Consider the following 17,166-nt stretch of genomic DNA (forward strand, 5'->3'; position numbering starts at 1 on the left):
CCTCACTGGTACCATTAGTGAAGCACGTTATATTTTCTCTATTGTTGTTTGTTTCTTTAAATCGACGTCCAAACGACTGAAAACAACAGCGCTTACGTATCCTAAATAGTAGTAGACTACATTAAAACTGTCGACCAACTTTTTTTTAACGACTTCTTCCCAAACCAAACTTCAGACCAACATCGTCGCCGCAGACCGAAGCACGCGCGTCCGTTGCTCAACTGAGTAAACACGAATGCATTATCGGTGACAACCAATCTGCATTTTCGAGTTACCTTTTATTTTCGCTCCACGGCGTCGCTGCCAGCTGCGATCCGGCATCTTTTCCCCGACCGAAGTGTGGTGCTGCTTGAATAGGAACCCGCAGTAATCGAGTTCAATGGGGCGAAAGGGATAACGACCAATGATCTGCCCAATGAGCCAAGTCCGCAGAATTTCTCAATCTGTAACAACTATTAATTTAAATCAATTGGTTCTCCGCACGGAGATTTATTCCACGATCGTTCGAAAACAACCTGTTTTGTTCGATGTTTAGAGTTGAATAACAGAATCAATGGCTACTTAAAGACCTAATTGAAATCAATCATGCCACGGAAAAAAAATCCTAACTATTATAGATTCTCACATTGCAAGAAGTTTGTAAATAAATACACTTAATTACGAATTGCACAGGTTTTGTAACATTGCTAGCTATTATCATAGGTAAACAGGTAGGGTGCCTTCCCGGTTGGACATTTGAAATCCTCGAAGAGTGGTTTCCAGTTGGTGCTCTTCCTACCGACCGCCTGCAGCATATTGTTCCACAGAGCCGTGCCAGCATAACTGCAATCAACATAAATCACAGATTAAGAGGAATCATAGAAATTTAGCAGCTGCATCCACAAAGGGGAAAAAAAACTTACGCGTTCCCTTTTTGGCTCATATGGAAACAGTCGTACGCCAAAAGTGAATAGTCCACATCGCGCCCGTTCATTTTAAGCTGTAAAGAAAATTTAGTTATTAGGATTGAAAACGATACTTTAAATACATATGTTTCACTCAATAGCTAATGCTAATGAAAGGTTTCTCGTTGATAGAAACGACCAAAACTACATAACTTACAGAAATTTTAGTTGACCACGGTTGATACACAACTGCGAACTCGTCCAATCGACGAAATTCCGCCATTTTTACTACTTCCTCTTCGACTTTTGTCATCTCCTCCTGTATGGTACGCCATCTGTGAGAAAAGAGCCCAATTAGAGATGCTTGTGATAATTTAGCATAAGCTTATCATTTAAAAATGTGTATAGTTACAATAATTGTGGGAATAGATTCGATGAGCCGGTATGGATGTTTGAGATTACTCATAATAGAAACTGCCTTTTCGCCGAAAATGGTTTAAAATATTTTATCGATCTGTTGCTGAGCACCATTATCTAGTGCACAGTGGTCCGGTGCCACAATTTAGGGGGACAAAAATATTTGTGGACTAGCCTTATACCTTAGAGCTGCGATGTCTTCAGGACAAATGATCAGTGTCGAAGAAGCCTTCTATGGATACAGACAGTATTAGGGTGATCTGAAAATTATTTTCTGAACGTGTTGGAATAGAGGTTTACCACAGACTAACAGACAAGATACTCAAATTGGATTCATTAAACCATTTTAACGGTCATTTCGAATATTCTTTTAGTTGGAATAGTGCTCTATCCAAAAAACCAACTAGCAAAAAAAACTTTTACATAACAGAAGGGGTGCACCCGAAGCAAATAGTTCGCGCAGTTCAATATAGGTGGAACTAGTGTCCTACGAAAATTTATTTTTAGAATAATTTGCTCACAGTACCATGTCTGCTAGTCTGTGGGTTTACTTTCTTCGGCAAAATTAAAGAACAACTTATAACAACAACTACTTTGCTGAAGACACCATTGTGATATATCTAGTGGTTTTAGTAGTGAATCTATTTTAATCAAGTAACTTAGGGTGTTCTAGAGAAAATCAGTTTTTTCGCTCTAGTATTTTTATTTTTCCTATCTCGTGCTTTGTGCCTTTCGACATTTTGTAGGACAAATTAAATTACTACAAAAACAGATCGGCTGAAAAGTTCGTATCGTTTCTATGAGAGGGCGCCACTAGAATTAAATCCATACCATTTTCAGTTAGTACCAACCTTCAAAAGATACGTGTATAAATTTGACAGCTGTCTGATTATTAGTTTGTGAGATATTGCATTTTGAGTGAAGCTACCTTTGTTATTGTGAAAAAAATGGAAAAAAAGGAATTTCGTGTGTTGATGAAACACTACTTTTTGATGAAAAAAAGTGCCGCCGATACCAAAAAATGGCTTGATGAGTGTTATCCAGACTCTGCACCGGGCGAAGCAACAATTCGTAAGTGGTTTGCAATATTTCGTACTGGTCATATGAGCACCGAAGACGATGAACGCAGTGGACGTCCAAAAGAGGCTGTTACCGATGAAAACGTGAAAAAATCCACAAAATGATTTTCAATGACCGTAAAGTGAAGTTGATCGAGATAGCTGACACCCTAAGAATATCAAAGGAACGTGTTGGACATATTATTCACGAATATTTGGATATGAGAAAGCTTTGTGCAAAATGGGTGCCGCGTGAGCTCACAATCGATCAAAAACAACAACGAATTGATGATTCTGAGCAGTGTTTGGAGCTGTTATATCGAAATAAAACCGATTTTTTTCGTCGATATATAACAATGGACGAAACATGGCTCCATCACTTCACTCCGGAGTCCAATCGACAGTCAGCTGAGTTGACTGCACGCGATGAACCGAACCCAAAGCGTGGAAAGACTCAACAATCGGCCGGTAAGGTTATGGCGTCTGTATTTTGGGATTCGCATGGTATAATTTTCATCGACTACCTTGAAAAGGGAAAAACCATCAACAGTGACTATTATATAGCGTTATTAGAGCGTTTGAAGGACGAAATTTAAAAAAAACGGCCTCATTTGACGAAGAAAAAAGTTTTGTTTCATCAAGACAATGCACCGTGTCACAAGTTGATGAAAACCATGCTGAAATTGAACGAATTGGGCTTCGAATTGCTCCCTCATCCACCGTATTCTCCAGATTTGGCCCCCAGTGACTTTTTCCTGTTCTCAGACCTCAAGAGAATGCTCGCTGGTAAAAAATTTAGAAGCAATGAAGAGGTAATCGCTGAAACTGAGGCCTATTTTGAGGCAAAGGACAAATCGTTTTACAAAAATGGTAGATTCTGGTTTATTGATATTCCTTGAAAACCCTACTAATATGGATGTTATTGGAACTAATTTAATGAGTACATGTCAGAAAATGATGTTTGAGGTGTTTCAAAAATCCAAAATGCCGACTTCCGATTTATTGATATTTTTTGAAAACCCTTACATTGTGGGTATTTTTCTAACAAGTTTGATGAGTGGATGTCGAAAAACGATGTTTGAGTTGATTCTGAACTCCAAGATGGCGACTTCCGGTTTATTGATATTCCTTGAAAACCCTTATAATTTGGGAATTTTTGGAATGGGTTTGTTGAGTAGATGTAGGAAGTCGTTCTGAAATCCAAAATGGCGGAATACTGTTATATTAAAACTGTTATATTTGAAGCGGCAGACGATTTTTTTTCTTTTTCTTGAATTGTTTGCCTTTCTCATATAGAAAGGTTATGCAATCGCTGTGAAAATGGACTTTTGATCCGAGGCCTGAAGGGCCGAGTGTCACCTACCATTCGACTCAGTTCGTCGACTACGCAAAATGTTTGTGTGTATGTAACGTTTTTTGCACTAGCTTGTCTCGGAGATAGCTGGACCGATTTTCACAAACTTAGGTTCAAATTAAAGGTCTTGTACAAAATTCCTGAATACTATTTGGATCCGACTTCTAGTTCCGAAATTGCGAAATTTTTATATGCCCAAAAATGTGAAAATATTGTCCCTCACTTTTATCGGAGATGGCTGAACCGATTTTTACAAACTTGGATTCAAATAAAAGGCCTTATGGTCTCACACAAAGTTTTTGAACATCATCTGTATCCGACATCCGGTTCCGGAATCACAGGGTGATACGCACCAATAATGTGAAAATAATCACCATCTTCACCTTCGTCGCCATCTTAGATTCATCTGAAAATTTTTAAGATGCCATGAGAATACCCCAATTTTCATTAGGATCAAACTTCTGGTTCCGGATGTAGGGTACTTAGTGTAAAATGTACTTATGAAAAAAAGAGCGAATGGTACTTCTAAACCACGCTCTGGAATTTCCCATGAACTTTACCTAATACACTTCAATCGAAGTGATGTAAACAATTTGAAAACTTTAGAAAAAGTACGTTTCATTTCCCACATTAAAATTCATTGGGAACATTATAAACGGCATAATCGTATTGCTAACTTAACGCAATGTCGTCGTTGCCAAGGCTTCGGTCATGGAACCAAAAATTGTCATATGGATATACGGTGTTTGAATTGTGGTAAATCGCATTCGAAAGACGTTTGTCCAATGAATGAAACCACTGATAAATTTTCATGTTCAAATTGCAATGAAAATCATAAATCCAATTATTTGAAATGTCCTGTCAAGGAAAAAATTTTAAACGCTCGTTCGCTTAGACAACAAGTCAAATCAACGACCTTAAATTTACAGAATATACCTGAAAATTCTTCTAAGGCACCTGCCAATTGTAAGTAGCGGCTTTCCCAACTACTCGGGTTCTAATTTGCCCGGCTGACCCTTGGTTACAGGGCGGCCTAGATACCACTACCAAATATTTCGGATTCCGTACCCAAACAAAAGATAAACAAAATGAATTATTAAATTTACCTTACTTCACTCTCCCTCGCCGTAGTGCCTGTTGCTGGTAGTTCCTGACGGGGTAGATCGGAACGATGACAGCTTTTGTCCTTTGCTTTTAGCCAGGAAGGTGAGCTTGGCTCCTTTGTTGGAACCTCCCTAGCGACGGTGGCGAAATAACGCCGGATCGGTTTACTCCCCGTAAACGATCCCAGAAGTCACCGCAGTAACTTCCCAGGGGAATCTGTTCGACCCTGCTTCGTTCTCCTTGGCTATTAGCTGTGAAGGAGAGCTCGGCTCATTCGACTGATCCTTCACAGCGAGAACGGACGGTTCAATGGCTCCTTTACACTTAGCCACTTGGCGAGCCAACACCGTACACTTTCACAAAAACCCACGAACCGGCACTTTTGACGGGTATTATTCTCCGTCACACACGCGCACTTCGCGAATTCGCTATTCTCGCGGAAAACAATCGCACTTCTCGTCAACGATGTCTGATCTTCTCTGTGGTTCTCCTTTTTCTTTCCTTCCGTTCGATGTCAACAAACCCCTCTTCCAACTGTCATCGCCCTTGCCCAGCATAAATCGGTAGTTTTTCAGCAAAGGGAGAGTTGCAACCTAACTAAGCCCTATGTTATTTATTTACAATTATTCTACAAAATTTTCTACACCTATCTAAACCTACAAAATCGTTCACACAACAAGAAATAAACAAAAATTACAGGAAAATGTGAACGAACATTGGAAACAGTGGTGAGTATGACAATGCGTAACATTACACACTGTGATGAATGTACACAAAATCATGTGATTCTCCCCCCAGTGCAAAATTGTTACCCTAATGGGTTACACAATTCGTCTTCTAACGAAAACAATTTATTGACAGGTAGATCGACCTCGTCATCATCTTCTTCTAATGTCAGTTATGCTGGTATATTAGGTAGAAATCTATCTCCTATTTCTTCTAATATAAATAATCAAAACACAGGACCGCCTTGCAGTTCTTCTTCTAACGAAAACAATTTATTAATAGGTAGACCGGCCAAATCATCTTCTTCTAATGGCAGTCTACCTACAAATGTAAAATTGAAAAGTAATCCACATTATGTGGTTCATCGATTCGACAGGTTTACTGGAATTGGTGGTGGAGTTGCCATTTTTGTCCAACGGCAAATTAAACATCGAATTTTACCTTCTTTCAATACTAAAGTTATTGAAAGCTTGGGAATCGAAGTTGAAACCATTCATGGAATTTATTTCATCGCTGGAGCATATTTGCCATTCCAATGCACCGGCGAACAATTAAATTTCTTTAAAGGCGATTTGCAAAAACTCACAAGATATCGATCGAAATTTTTCGTAATAGGGGACTTAAATGCTAAGCATGTCCAGTGGAATTGTAGGCAAAATAACAGTAATGGTAAAATACTTCATAATCAACTCTCAGCTGGTTACTTTACAGTTCTTCATCCCAGTAATCCTACTTGTTTCTCTTCCGTGAAAAACCCGTCTACAATTGATCTGGTTCTAACAGATCAAAGTCACATTTGTAGTGAACCGATTACTCATGCTGATTTTGACTCAGATCATCTTCCTGTAACATTCAGACTTTCCAACGAAGCTATAATTAATCCAATTAGTTCTATTTTCAACTATCATAGAGCTAATTGGTTGGATTACAGATCTCACATTGAAAATCATGTGGATCATGAAACTATTTTAGAAAATTCTGCGGACATCGACACAGCAATTGATAATTTGAATCATTATATTATCGAAGCTAGAAATCTTTCAGTTCCCAAAGCTCAAACTAAATTAAATTCTCCTATCATCGATGACAATCTTCAACTGCTCATTCGGTTGAAGAATGTTCGTCGACGACAATATCAACGTTCTCGTGATCCTGCTATGAAAAACATAGTTAAGGATTTACAAAAAGAAATTAAACATAGATTTACTCTTTTGCGAAATGAAAATTTCGCTAAAGAAGTTGAACAAATTAAACCATATTCTAAACCTTTCTGGAAACTTTCTAAGGTTCTTAAGAAACCTCAGAAACCAATTCCTGCTCTCAAGGAAGGAAATCAAATACTTCTTACAAATGGTGAAAAAGCTCAAAAGCTAGCTCAGCAGTTCGAGAGTGTCCACAATTTTAATTTAAACGTTGTGAGTCCTATTGAAAATGAAGTCTCACTGAAGTATGATCATATTTCAACCCAAGTGTTATCACACGATGACATTATTGAGACGAATTTTGATGAAATTAAATCAATTATTAGGAAACTCAAAAACATGAAGGCTCCTGGTAATGATGGAATTTTTAATATTCTTATTAAAAATCTTCCCGATGTTGCCTTGAGACTCCTGGTTAAAATTTTCAACAAGTGTTTTTCATTAGCTTACTTCCCAAAAAGATGGAAAAACGCTAAAGTTATTCCTATCCTAAAACCTGATAAAAACCCAGCAGAAACATCAAGTTATCGCCCAATTAGCTTACTTTCTTCTATCAGTAAACTTTTTGAAAAAATTATCTTGTTAAGAATGATGACTCATATAAATGAGAATTCAATTTTTTTACCAGAGCAGTTTGGATTTCGTCATGAACATTCAACTACTCATCAACTTGTCAGAGTAACGAACATGATAAAATCAAATAAATCTTCTGGGTTATCCACTGGAGTTGCTCTTCTAGACATAGAAAAAGCATTCGACAGTGTTTGGCACAAAGGTTTAATAGCAAAAATGTCTGATTTCCAGTTTCCTATTTATTTGATAAAAATGATTCAAAATTATTTAACTGATCGTACTCTTCAGGTTAGCTATCAGAATTGTAAATCTGAATTGCTACCCGTACGAGCCGGTGTTCCGCAGGGCTCGAGTGTAGCTCCAATCTTGTATAATATTTTCACTTCTGATCTTCCAAATCTACCCGTTGGTTGTCAGAAATCGCTATTCTGTGACGACACAAGTCTGTTAGCCACAGGTAGAAATCTAAGAGTGATCTGCAGTCGCCTACAAAGAAGTTTAAATATTTTCAGTGATTATCTGTCAAAATGGAAAATTAAACCAAATGAAGCAAAAACGCAATTAATTATCTTTCCTCACAAGCCAAGAGCTTCTTTTCTAAAACCAAACAATAATCACATTCTCAAATTGAATGGCTTGGAATTGACAGGGTCTGATCAAGCTAAATACTTAGGTTTAACGTATGACAAAAAACTCACTTTCAAGGATCACATTGAAGGAATCCAGGCAAAGTGTAATAAATATATTAAATGTTTATATCCTCTTATAAACAGAAATTCTAAGCTCTGTCTAAAAAACAAATTGTTAATTTATAAACAAATTTTCAGACCAGCCATGCTTTATGCGGTACCAATTTGGTCAAGTTGTTGTTCCACCAGGAAGAAAACGCTTCAAAGGATTCAGAATAAAATTCTGAAAATGATTCTGAAGCGTCCTCCCTGGTTTAGTACAAATGAGTTACACAGACTCACAAATATAGAACCATTAGATGTAATGTCACATAATATTATAAGCAAATTCCGACAAAAATCGATGCAATCTTCAATTGAATCGATTCGCTCTCTGTATTAGTTAGTAAGTTAGTATATAAGTTTCTTTTCCCCATTACACAATACAAGTAGGTTTAGAATTTTCCCTACACAAAAATCTCAGAATTGCGGAAGCAAATGATGTCTTCATGGTAATAACCAAATCATATATATATATATATATATATATATATATATATATATATATATATATATATATATATATATATATATATATAACAGGGCTGAAAAGTCACCACTTGTGGCTGAACACCCAATTTAAATCTTAATAATTTAATTTTAACTCATATTCCAATAAATAGTTATTTAAAAAAAAATAAATAAAAAAAAAAAAAAAAATAGTGTAAAATGTAAATTTCAAGAGTAATTTTTTTTCATAAGCTACCTCATTATATTCGCTAGTGAATTTCTCTAGTTTGCAGATCATTAGAGTTTGTAACCAAGTAAACTATTGCTAGTCCCATAAATGTTTTACTGTATTTCATCCAAGTCCGACTAACGGTACATTCCTTTTTCAAAATTCAAATCGCCATAGAGAATCTTAAAAAATTTGTAGGTCTTATTAATGTATGGTTGAATGAACCGAATGTCCCTATGCCGATATCCAGCTTTCGGTTCCGACAGTAGCGACAATAATAATCAAATGTGATAAAATGGAGCTCACTGCACATTCTCACATATGATTGAATAGATTTTCAATAACATAAGTTCAAATGTACTATATCAATGTAGTAGTATTATGCAATAGAAATCTTGAATACTTTTCCAAAATTTCGGGGAATTTCTACTGTAATATAAAAAAGAAAATGAATAACAGGAAAAAGGCAGCAGTTTTTTTTTTAAATTATGTTCAAACATTGTGAAAAGCAACCAATTTTTGTCAAATGGATGTAGTCGAAAGTCGTACAAATAAGTGTTGTAGTTTTCACAAAGTTTGTCAAATTTTAAAATAAAAGTATTGAAAATATTCAACTCTTACGCTGTAAAAATCAACTCTTACACTAAACGTAAACCTCCATCTCAACACCTTCGGAAAATAATTTTCGGGCCATGATAAGAGCCACCCTACTACCATCTGTATCCAAAGAAGGCTTCTTCGACCCTTATCGTTTGCCCTGAAGACATCGCAGCTCTCAAGTATAAAGGCTAGGCCCAGAATATTTTTGTTCCTCTAAATTGTGGATTCGGACCACTGTGCAACGTCCTAGAAAAATCATGTCAGTTTTATTCGTATTCGCGTCATCCAGTCATTCGTATTCGCGTCATCGCGTCATCCCAAACACCTATATTCATCTTCATGCATGTGGAAAGCGAATCCGGTTTATTGAAACATTTCGGCTAGAGCTGTGGAACAAATATTCTAAACAGATATTTTACCAGCCTTGTTGAGTAAACTGTAAGCTTTTTATGTGGGGATTACGACAGCATTATTTTTTATAACTCATTTTGATTACAGAAGTTTCGACCTCTTGGGTCGAAAAAAAAACTTTCTGATTATATTTGCGGGGTTTGGGAATTGAACCGAGGTAGGCTGCGTAAAAGGTGATGGTCTTATCCATCACGCTATGCTCTCCCTTTGATACGACATAACTTTTACATATAATTAGCATAAAAAGCACGCGAAGCCTCAAATATTTACATAAAAACCGCATAAATTCCCTGTATCCTCTTCGGCATAAAAAAAAGAAAAGGTAAAAATATGTTTGATGCCAGATGTCTTAGAAATACTACACAGAATAAAATTATGAATTTTACAGGTGGCATAATTCTACAAACGATACAATTCATAACTACTTAATTTGTCAAATGACGCAATATTCCATTTGTACAAATTTTTACAGGCTCCGAGTGCAATTTGCACTCGGCTACCAAGTGCCGCTGTACGGATTTATATGTAGGGGAAGTTGTTCGGTTGTCGGTAGTGTTCGGTTGCCGGCACCGCACCGTAACTTTTGACAGAAAGCAGATAGCGTCATTCAGACAAATGTCATGTGTGTGTAATAGCAGCACGTTGTGTCCAATACCAAAACAAACAGACGCTTGTACTTTTTCTGCGCTTAAAACAAATTTTAATTGCGTGAAAATCAACACAAAAGCATCAATCGAAAAGGTGAGTGGATTGAATATTTATGAGGTTAAATCGATCTATTTCGTGATTGATTGAGCGACTAAAGACTTTCTACAGACTTTCGAAACTTCGATTGTTTGCAGACATTCGTCAGAAGTTACAGACTTTTGAAAATTGGCGCGATCTTTTCTTTTTCCTAGCTAAACTCATTATATTACCTGGCATCTCTGGTAATATGCAACACGTGGAAAACTTGACAGCTTCAACACATCTGTCATATAAGTAAAAACTTTGGTTCTCTGGTTCTGTTAGCCATGGCGACTTCAAACAAATCGTCCAAGTCAAGGAAAATTAACTTTAATGCACTGTTTAATGCCATTCAACGTTGCTTAGTGGATAAGAAGACAATAAATTCAACTGCAGCAACTTATTTAATCCCGAGAAGCCAGTGAAAGACCGACCAAATCAACACCAAAGGCGACACCATCCAAATCATCTCTTGGTCCAGGCACGTACCTAGAGGGGGGGCCGAAGGGGCCCGGGCCCCTCCCGAAATCGAAGTAAAGTAATTTCCATTTTGGGTTTTTTAACTTTTATTTCCGGAATCAGGAACAGAAATGAATTTTTTGGTTATCAACTAACAAGATGTGCTAATTAGAAGATTTTATCAACCAGTTTTAAATAGCCCGCTTCTTTATGCAATCGAATTTATTTTCGAGGCTCAAAAGTCGGGTTTCACAGTGATTACAATCAATGTCAAACTTAAAGGAAATGGTACTGGATGATCAGAAAGTATCATTATGATTAGTACTGAGCAAACATATCATAGTTTTAGCAAGATTCTGCGAATGAAAAAGATGTCCTGCCGCTGGATGTTGCACTTGCATACTCAGGATAAAAAAGATGAACGCGAGCACGCTTCAGAAGCATGTTCGCCTATGCTGATAATGATGGTGTCGGTTGGTTACTGTTGACTTACTCCATTATTATACGCCAGAGAACAGGACATTACCGATTTCGGTAATATAAGTATAAGTGTGAATTATTGAAGCGATTGAAAATCGGTGTGAGCTCTTAGAAATTTATGTGAGTTCCGTTTCGAAGTTTTTGAATGCTACTAAGAACATTTTTCTTTTGTTACATCATCACTCCCAATTAGGAATTTAAATTTTATACTCATCACCCTGTAAAATTTCAAATATATTCATGCATATATTCCCCTGAAAATCTCAAATATATTGAAAAATTTTAACTCGAAAAAAAGTACGCGAACTCCCAATTTTGTTTAAAGAATGAAACAAGGAATTGGTATAGCGAACAAAAAAAAAGATGGCGGAAATTTAAAAAATCGGTAAATTTTTACAAACGTCTACTAAAAACGTGATTTTCAAAAGTCTACAAAAAAGTCTGCAACTGAAACATGTCTACAGCTTATTTTATAAATCTGCTGATTTACAAACAAATCTGCAGGCATCTCTGATCCAGACACGGAAGTTGACTCGATGAAATTAAATAGGATCACGTGGGATTATAAGGCACTTCATTTGAATATAAATTTGTTAAAATCAGCTTGACCATATGTTCGACAAATAACCAACAAATTTTGCAAAACTAGAAGAGCTTACTGAATAGTTTCGAAATATTTGTTCCTTCTTACATCGTGACTTATAAGAACACACCATTGAAATTGAAGGTTTTAATACTCATCACTCAGCTTTTCCAGAACTAGAAGTCGAATTCGAACTATGGGACTAGGACTAGAAGAAATGTAAAAATCGATCCCTTCCCTTTGACACATAGAAATTTTCGCTTAAATCTCTCATTGTCCAATCCGAAATATGTGAGTACATATTCACTTAAAATGCAACATACTTGCACTCACTCTTCAATAAAAAATAAAACAAAAATACTAAATGCACAAGAATCATCACTTAGACGCATTATTTCTTATTTGTGGGCCCCTCCCGAAACAAAATCCTGGGTACGGGCCTGTCTTGGTCAATACGAAATTATCATCAGACAATGCAGACTTTGGTCCAGAACGCCTCCGAAAGGAATAAATTCCGTTTATTCTTTGAATAATTGTAGTCTTTACTTATATTTTACCATTTTTAGCGACATTTCTTGGGGTACCGGTAGCCGTACACCGTTTTTGAAATGGCCAAAATTTATCACTACTAAATTGATAAAAAAAAAAGTGTTTCAATCGATTGAATCAACTAAGTTTCTTATTCAGTTGTTAGCTAGGGACTTTAGCTTTCCATTGATGTATATATGTCCGCACAATGTGCACTTAGTCAGAAGTTATCAGCTTAAAAGAAAAGGGTTTCCGGTAACCGAACACTCTCCCCTATAAATTATTCATTGAGCAGATATGTGCTTCTGTGACTCAGTCGATTGGCTGGAGTGCTTTGTGATCTAATGTTTCTCGGTTCCGTTGTTGCTATGGATATTTTGTTTTTTTTTTATTTCATTCGATATCAAGCCATGTAAATTTCATTTTTCACTATTTTACTTGTTCTTGAATATAAATTTGTGTGAAATACAACGTTCCATTTATGTGCATCTTATAAGTGGTAAAATCACAAGACGTTTTCGAACTGTGTAGAATCATCCAAATGTGGTGAAAAACTTTTTCGAGATAATATCAGAACCTGACGTTTCATACATTTATACCACATCTTTCACACAACAAAATGTTTTTATTCGCCTAGTGGTGTGATGATGCCTTTCCCATAATGCTCATATTTTCATTAATGAAGGATGATTTTTTTAGGAGGTGCTTCAATATTGGTTTCCAGTGCATCGATCGCACTGGAAACCAATATTGAATAATAGTCCAAAGGCGTTAAATCACACGATCTAGACGGCTGATTGACGGACGCAAAACGTAAGATAAACTGTGCCCCGATGATGACTCTCAATTTGGTCATTGTTTCGCGTGTTGTGTGGGATGTGGCTCAACATTCCTCCCGTCGTTGCCTTTAAAGAAGTACGGGCCGATTTCACTACCGGCCCATAATCCACACCATACAGTGACTTTTTTGGGATGCATTGGTTGCTCTTGCAATGCTTCTGGCTGGTATTCCAGATGCGGCAATTTCAATACTTCTTAAAGAATCCATTTAACCAGATATGAGTTTCGTCGCTTAAAACAATTTTTCGAAAAAAAGTGGAGCTTCCTCCAATTTTGCCAGCGCCCATTCACCAAATGTTAAACGTTGTAAGTCGATTCGTGATTAAATTATAGACCAAACTGAACAAGTTCGACAATGACACAAGACACGATTCACGCGTGATCTGTCAAAAACATTGTTGCCAAAAGAATACCAGCAAAAAATCACCCTTTACAATCTGGAAAATGTGCTGGTGAAATGAAATAAATCTGTTAAATGCAATACTTTTATTGGCACTAGAACTTTTGAAACCACAGCCTCGGTATTACATTCCTGTAGTGGAATTTGACCTTCTGTTTCAACAGACTTCGCAGCCGATACCATTACATGGCTGGTGCTACGATTCTACTGGCACTACGAATCCTTCCAGGTCGGGGCTCGAACATACGACAACTGGTTTGTAAGACCAGTGCCCTATGCATTGAACCGCCAACCCGGGACAAAAAAAAAACAAAGAAATAGCATAATAAACTATGTTCAAACTAGAGTTTAACAGATGAGAGTGTTTTATGATTCACAAATTTACTAGTGTTTTCTCAACAGCATCTCCAACTAGATTTAAACGACTGTCAATGGTATTTATGCGCTTTCTCAATCAGAACTCATTGCTTACATCAATCAACTGTACATAAATTACCAGCACAAATATCATTAAACATAACTCACCTGGCTCGCGAAGTGTCGCTCTGATTGTACAGTTTGCCAACCCAGCAGGAGCATTCGCCGTAGTGCAACGTTTGACAGATTGGTGGTTTCGGATTCAACGATACAACCGTTTCCACCGACGGTATCGAAACCAAATTCACGAACGTCCGCGGCATATTATCGCGCAGGTACTGCAACGCTTTAATCATTCGTAGGCGATGCTTCAACGGTAGATCCTCCGGGTTCCGCATGGTGCACACAAACGAGCAGATATCGTTTCCACCGATGGAGATGGTAACCAGCTTCCAGTCACGCTTGAAATCCACACGTGGATCGGAGCGGATGCGCTTGACCAGAGAGCGGGCCATGAAGGGCATGTCGTATGACACGGCACCGATTTCGGCCATGTTGAACTGAGTCTCCCGATGAAACGGATACGAATCTCCGAGGGAGTAGCCAATGAGCTATAAATGTTGAAGAGCAGCATTAGGTAAAGAGTCATAAGACGTAATTTTAATCGTTTACATGAATTGGCTATAATGATTGTAACGGTGTTTTGATACAATAATACGGTTCGATACAAAGAAACCCAATCAAAATGCAATCCGAAGTGCCTGAAATGCACACCAGGAATATCAATTAGCATGATTACATCGTTAGCTCAGCACTTCATTTCACCAACGAATTTGGTAGCGAAACATAAACGGTAGTCACTGGCGAAGCACGATGATAAAATAATTGAAAAGCTGATCGTTTTGAAGCGTTCGAAAACAAAAACAAAAGAAAGCATTGCAGCCCGCCAACTGTTATGAAATTCTCTTTTCCCATTGATGAAAATGTTTATTTTATCATTGGTTCGCCTCCGACCGCGGACTGCCCAACCTTCGTTTGACTGACCTTCGGATTGAATTCCTTCAGTATGTTTGGCAGCGTCGTTACGTTGCGCCAGTTCCACTGGCCCCCGATGCTCCAGGCAAGGCCGCGATTTTCCATATACAGATCGACGAAGTTACTCGATGCGGCGCCACTGGCTGCCGTCAGAGAATCGCCCATCGCAGCGATGACATTGATGTCACCTGAAAAAATAAAATGAGCGTATGTTTAAGGTGCAACGGTTATAATTAGGTTATTCGGCGATGAAGGGTATATCGAGCAAGCATTCGACGGTGCTTTCATTTTCGATTGAATTCGTGTCCTATGCACATGACATTCCAATTTGTTTGTTCATTGTCACGTAATAAGATTTGTTGAGTTTGAATATTTGCATAAGACAAATTCTCAAAAACTTTATTATTTAGGGTAGATGTATTTAAAAATAAAGAAAGATAAAGTTTGAAATTATTTAGCAAGCAAAACAAAACTACGACATCTAGAATTATGTGGTGAACCGTAAAGTCAGGGAAACTAAATTACCATGCGGAACTTGACTTGACGGAACTAGAATACTGAAACGGGTTTGAAATTTTTTTTTAGTTTGTTTATTTGTTAAAATAATCCATCTGACAATTAAAAGTCTTAATGAATAACACAAAGTACAAACGACAAACTAATAAAAAGGATACACTTAAAAATTTCTGTGAGAACTTGTGCGTCGGTTCACCAAATTCAAAGATATGCTCAACTTTGGAAAATGCACGTATACATGCTGTCATTGGTTCATGTAGTCCGAAAGTTGTACGATGAAATCTTGGTTGAAGTAGACTCGTCGAGCGTAGAGATCACTGAGAAGCACGGAAGTCAAGGAGAGATAACAATTTTTTTTGAATCAATATATGGTTAATAATATGATTAATAAATTCTCGAAACAGTAATCCAACCGGCCAACACGATGGGTCCAGTGCCTTTGTTTTCATATCAGGATTCAGTACAATTTTATAGGACACAAATGCCAGATACATCCTTGCCTTTTGGTACAAACCATACCAAGTTGATTGGATCAGTCAAATCCAGGCAACGAGCGACGATTTTCAGGACGTCACTGTCCGAGACTAACGGGTTCAACCCTGAAAGGTACAAGCAGAACTTTTCCACAGAAGACACGGAAAGATCATTAGAATCGTTCTGACTGGTTCAATGGTCGGATGGGGCTTGAATGGTCGTTTCGTATACACGACGGCGTTTTAAGCTTCTAGGCCATGTGGGATTGTCGGGTTAAGGCCATTCGGGCTGGTTTACTGTTCCCGTTTTATTAATGATTTTATCGTTCAGGACAGCCACCGCATCCGAAAGTTGTTGTACTTGAGCGGTTAGCTCAGGTAACAAACTCTTCGAATTAGGTGGCTTACTGGAAGTTACTTGACGTTGATCATCAATATACACGCGAATGCTACGACCTTGAAACCCCTACCTGCATCTGGTGCATATCAGCATAATTTTGCCGAGAGCAAAAACTTCCTTCAAACCCCTAGTGTTGATGCCGCAGCAGGTTTGGTTGATATGCAAAAAGGCATTGCCAAAACCACATCGCATGGGCTCGAGATCATTGATCTCTTTTTGGCACTCGCCGCATTGTTTTTTGTCCATTGCGTCTCTCTTCAAATTCGTATCACACGCCGATGAATACCGAAGAACTCAACGAAGTCGATGAAGCTGCTGTCAGCGACGACAATGGCCCCCACACGGAAATGCTTCTAAAACGTCTAGCCAAAACGAATCACAGGTAACCGTTTCCAAACAAGACGTATTTACTAAATGAACTTTAAAAACGTCTAGCACGAAAAGAAAGGTGTATACAAAGTCAAACTTAACGAAACATGTTATAAAAAAAAGAAAACCGATAATGTCATCACTGTACTCAAGATTTTCATCCCAACAATTCTGATTTTATGTATCTGGATCTTTGTAAAATAGAATCCAATTAGTTTTGATAATTAAGAATGAAATGTGTATTTTACTATGTGTTCTTACAAG

General features: G+C 37.5%; 1 protein-coding gene across 1 annotated transcript in view; it reads right to left on the reverse strand.

Moving 5' to 3' along the window:
- Window positions 1-459: 459 nt before the first annotated feature.
- Window positions 460-17,166, reverse strand: part of LOC131436771 (phospholipase B1, membrane-associated-like) — a 56,038-nt gene continuing 39,331 nt past the window's right edge. The window contains exons 3-7 of the mRNA XM_058605674.1: window positions 15,154-15,332; window positions 14,278-14,720; window positions 1,102-1,219; window positions 903-979; window positions 460-822 (exon numbers count right to left, since the gene is read on the reverse strand). Coding sequence (XP_058461657.1) covers window positions 687-822; window positions 903-979; window positions 1,102-1,219; window positions 14,278-14,720; window positions 15,154-15,332 — 953 coding nt within the window. The 3' untranslated portion in view covers window positions 460-686. The remainder of the gene's footprint in view (window positions 823-902; window positions 980-1,101; window positions 1,220-14,277; window positions 14,721-15,153; window positions 15,333-17,166) is intronic.

Source organism: Malaya genurostris, chromosome 3 (genome assembly GCF_030247185.1).
Source record: "Malaya genurostris strain Urasoe2022 chromosome 3, Malgen_1.1, whole genome shotgun sequence".
NCBI classification, from domain to species: Eukaryota; Metazoa; Arthropoda; class Insecta; order Diptera; family Culicidae; genus Malaya; species Malaya genurostris.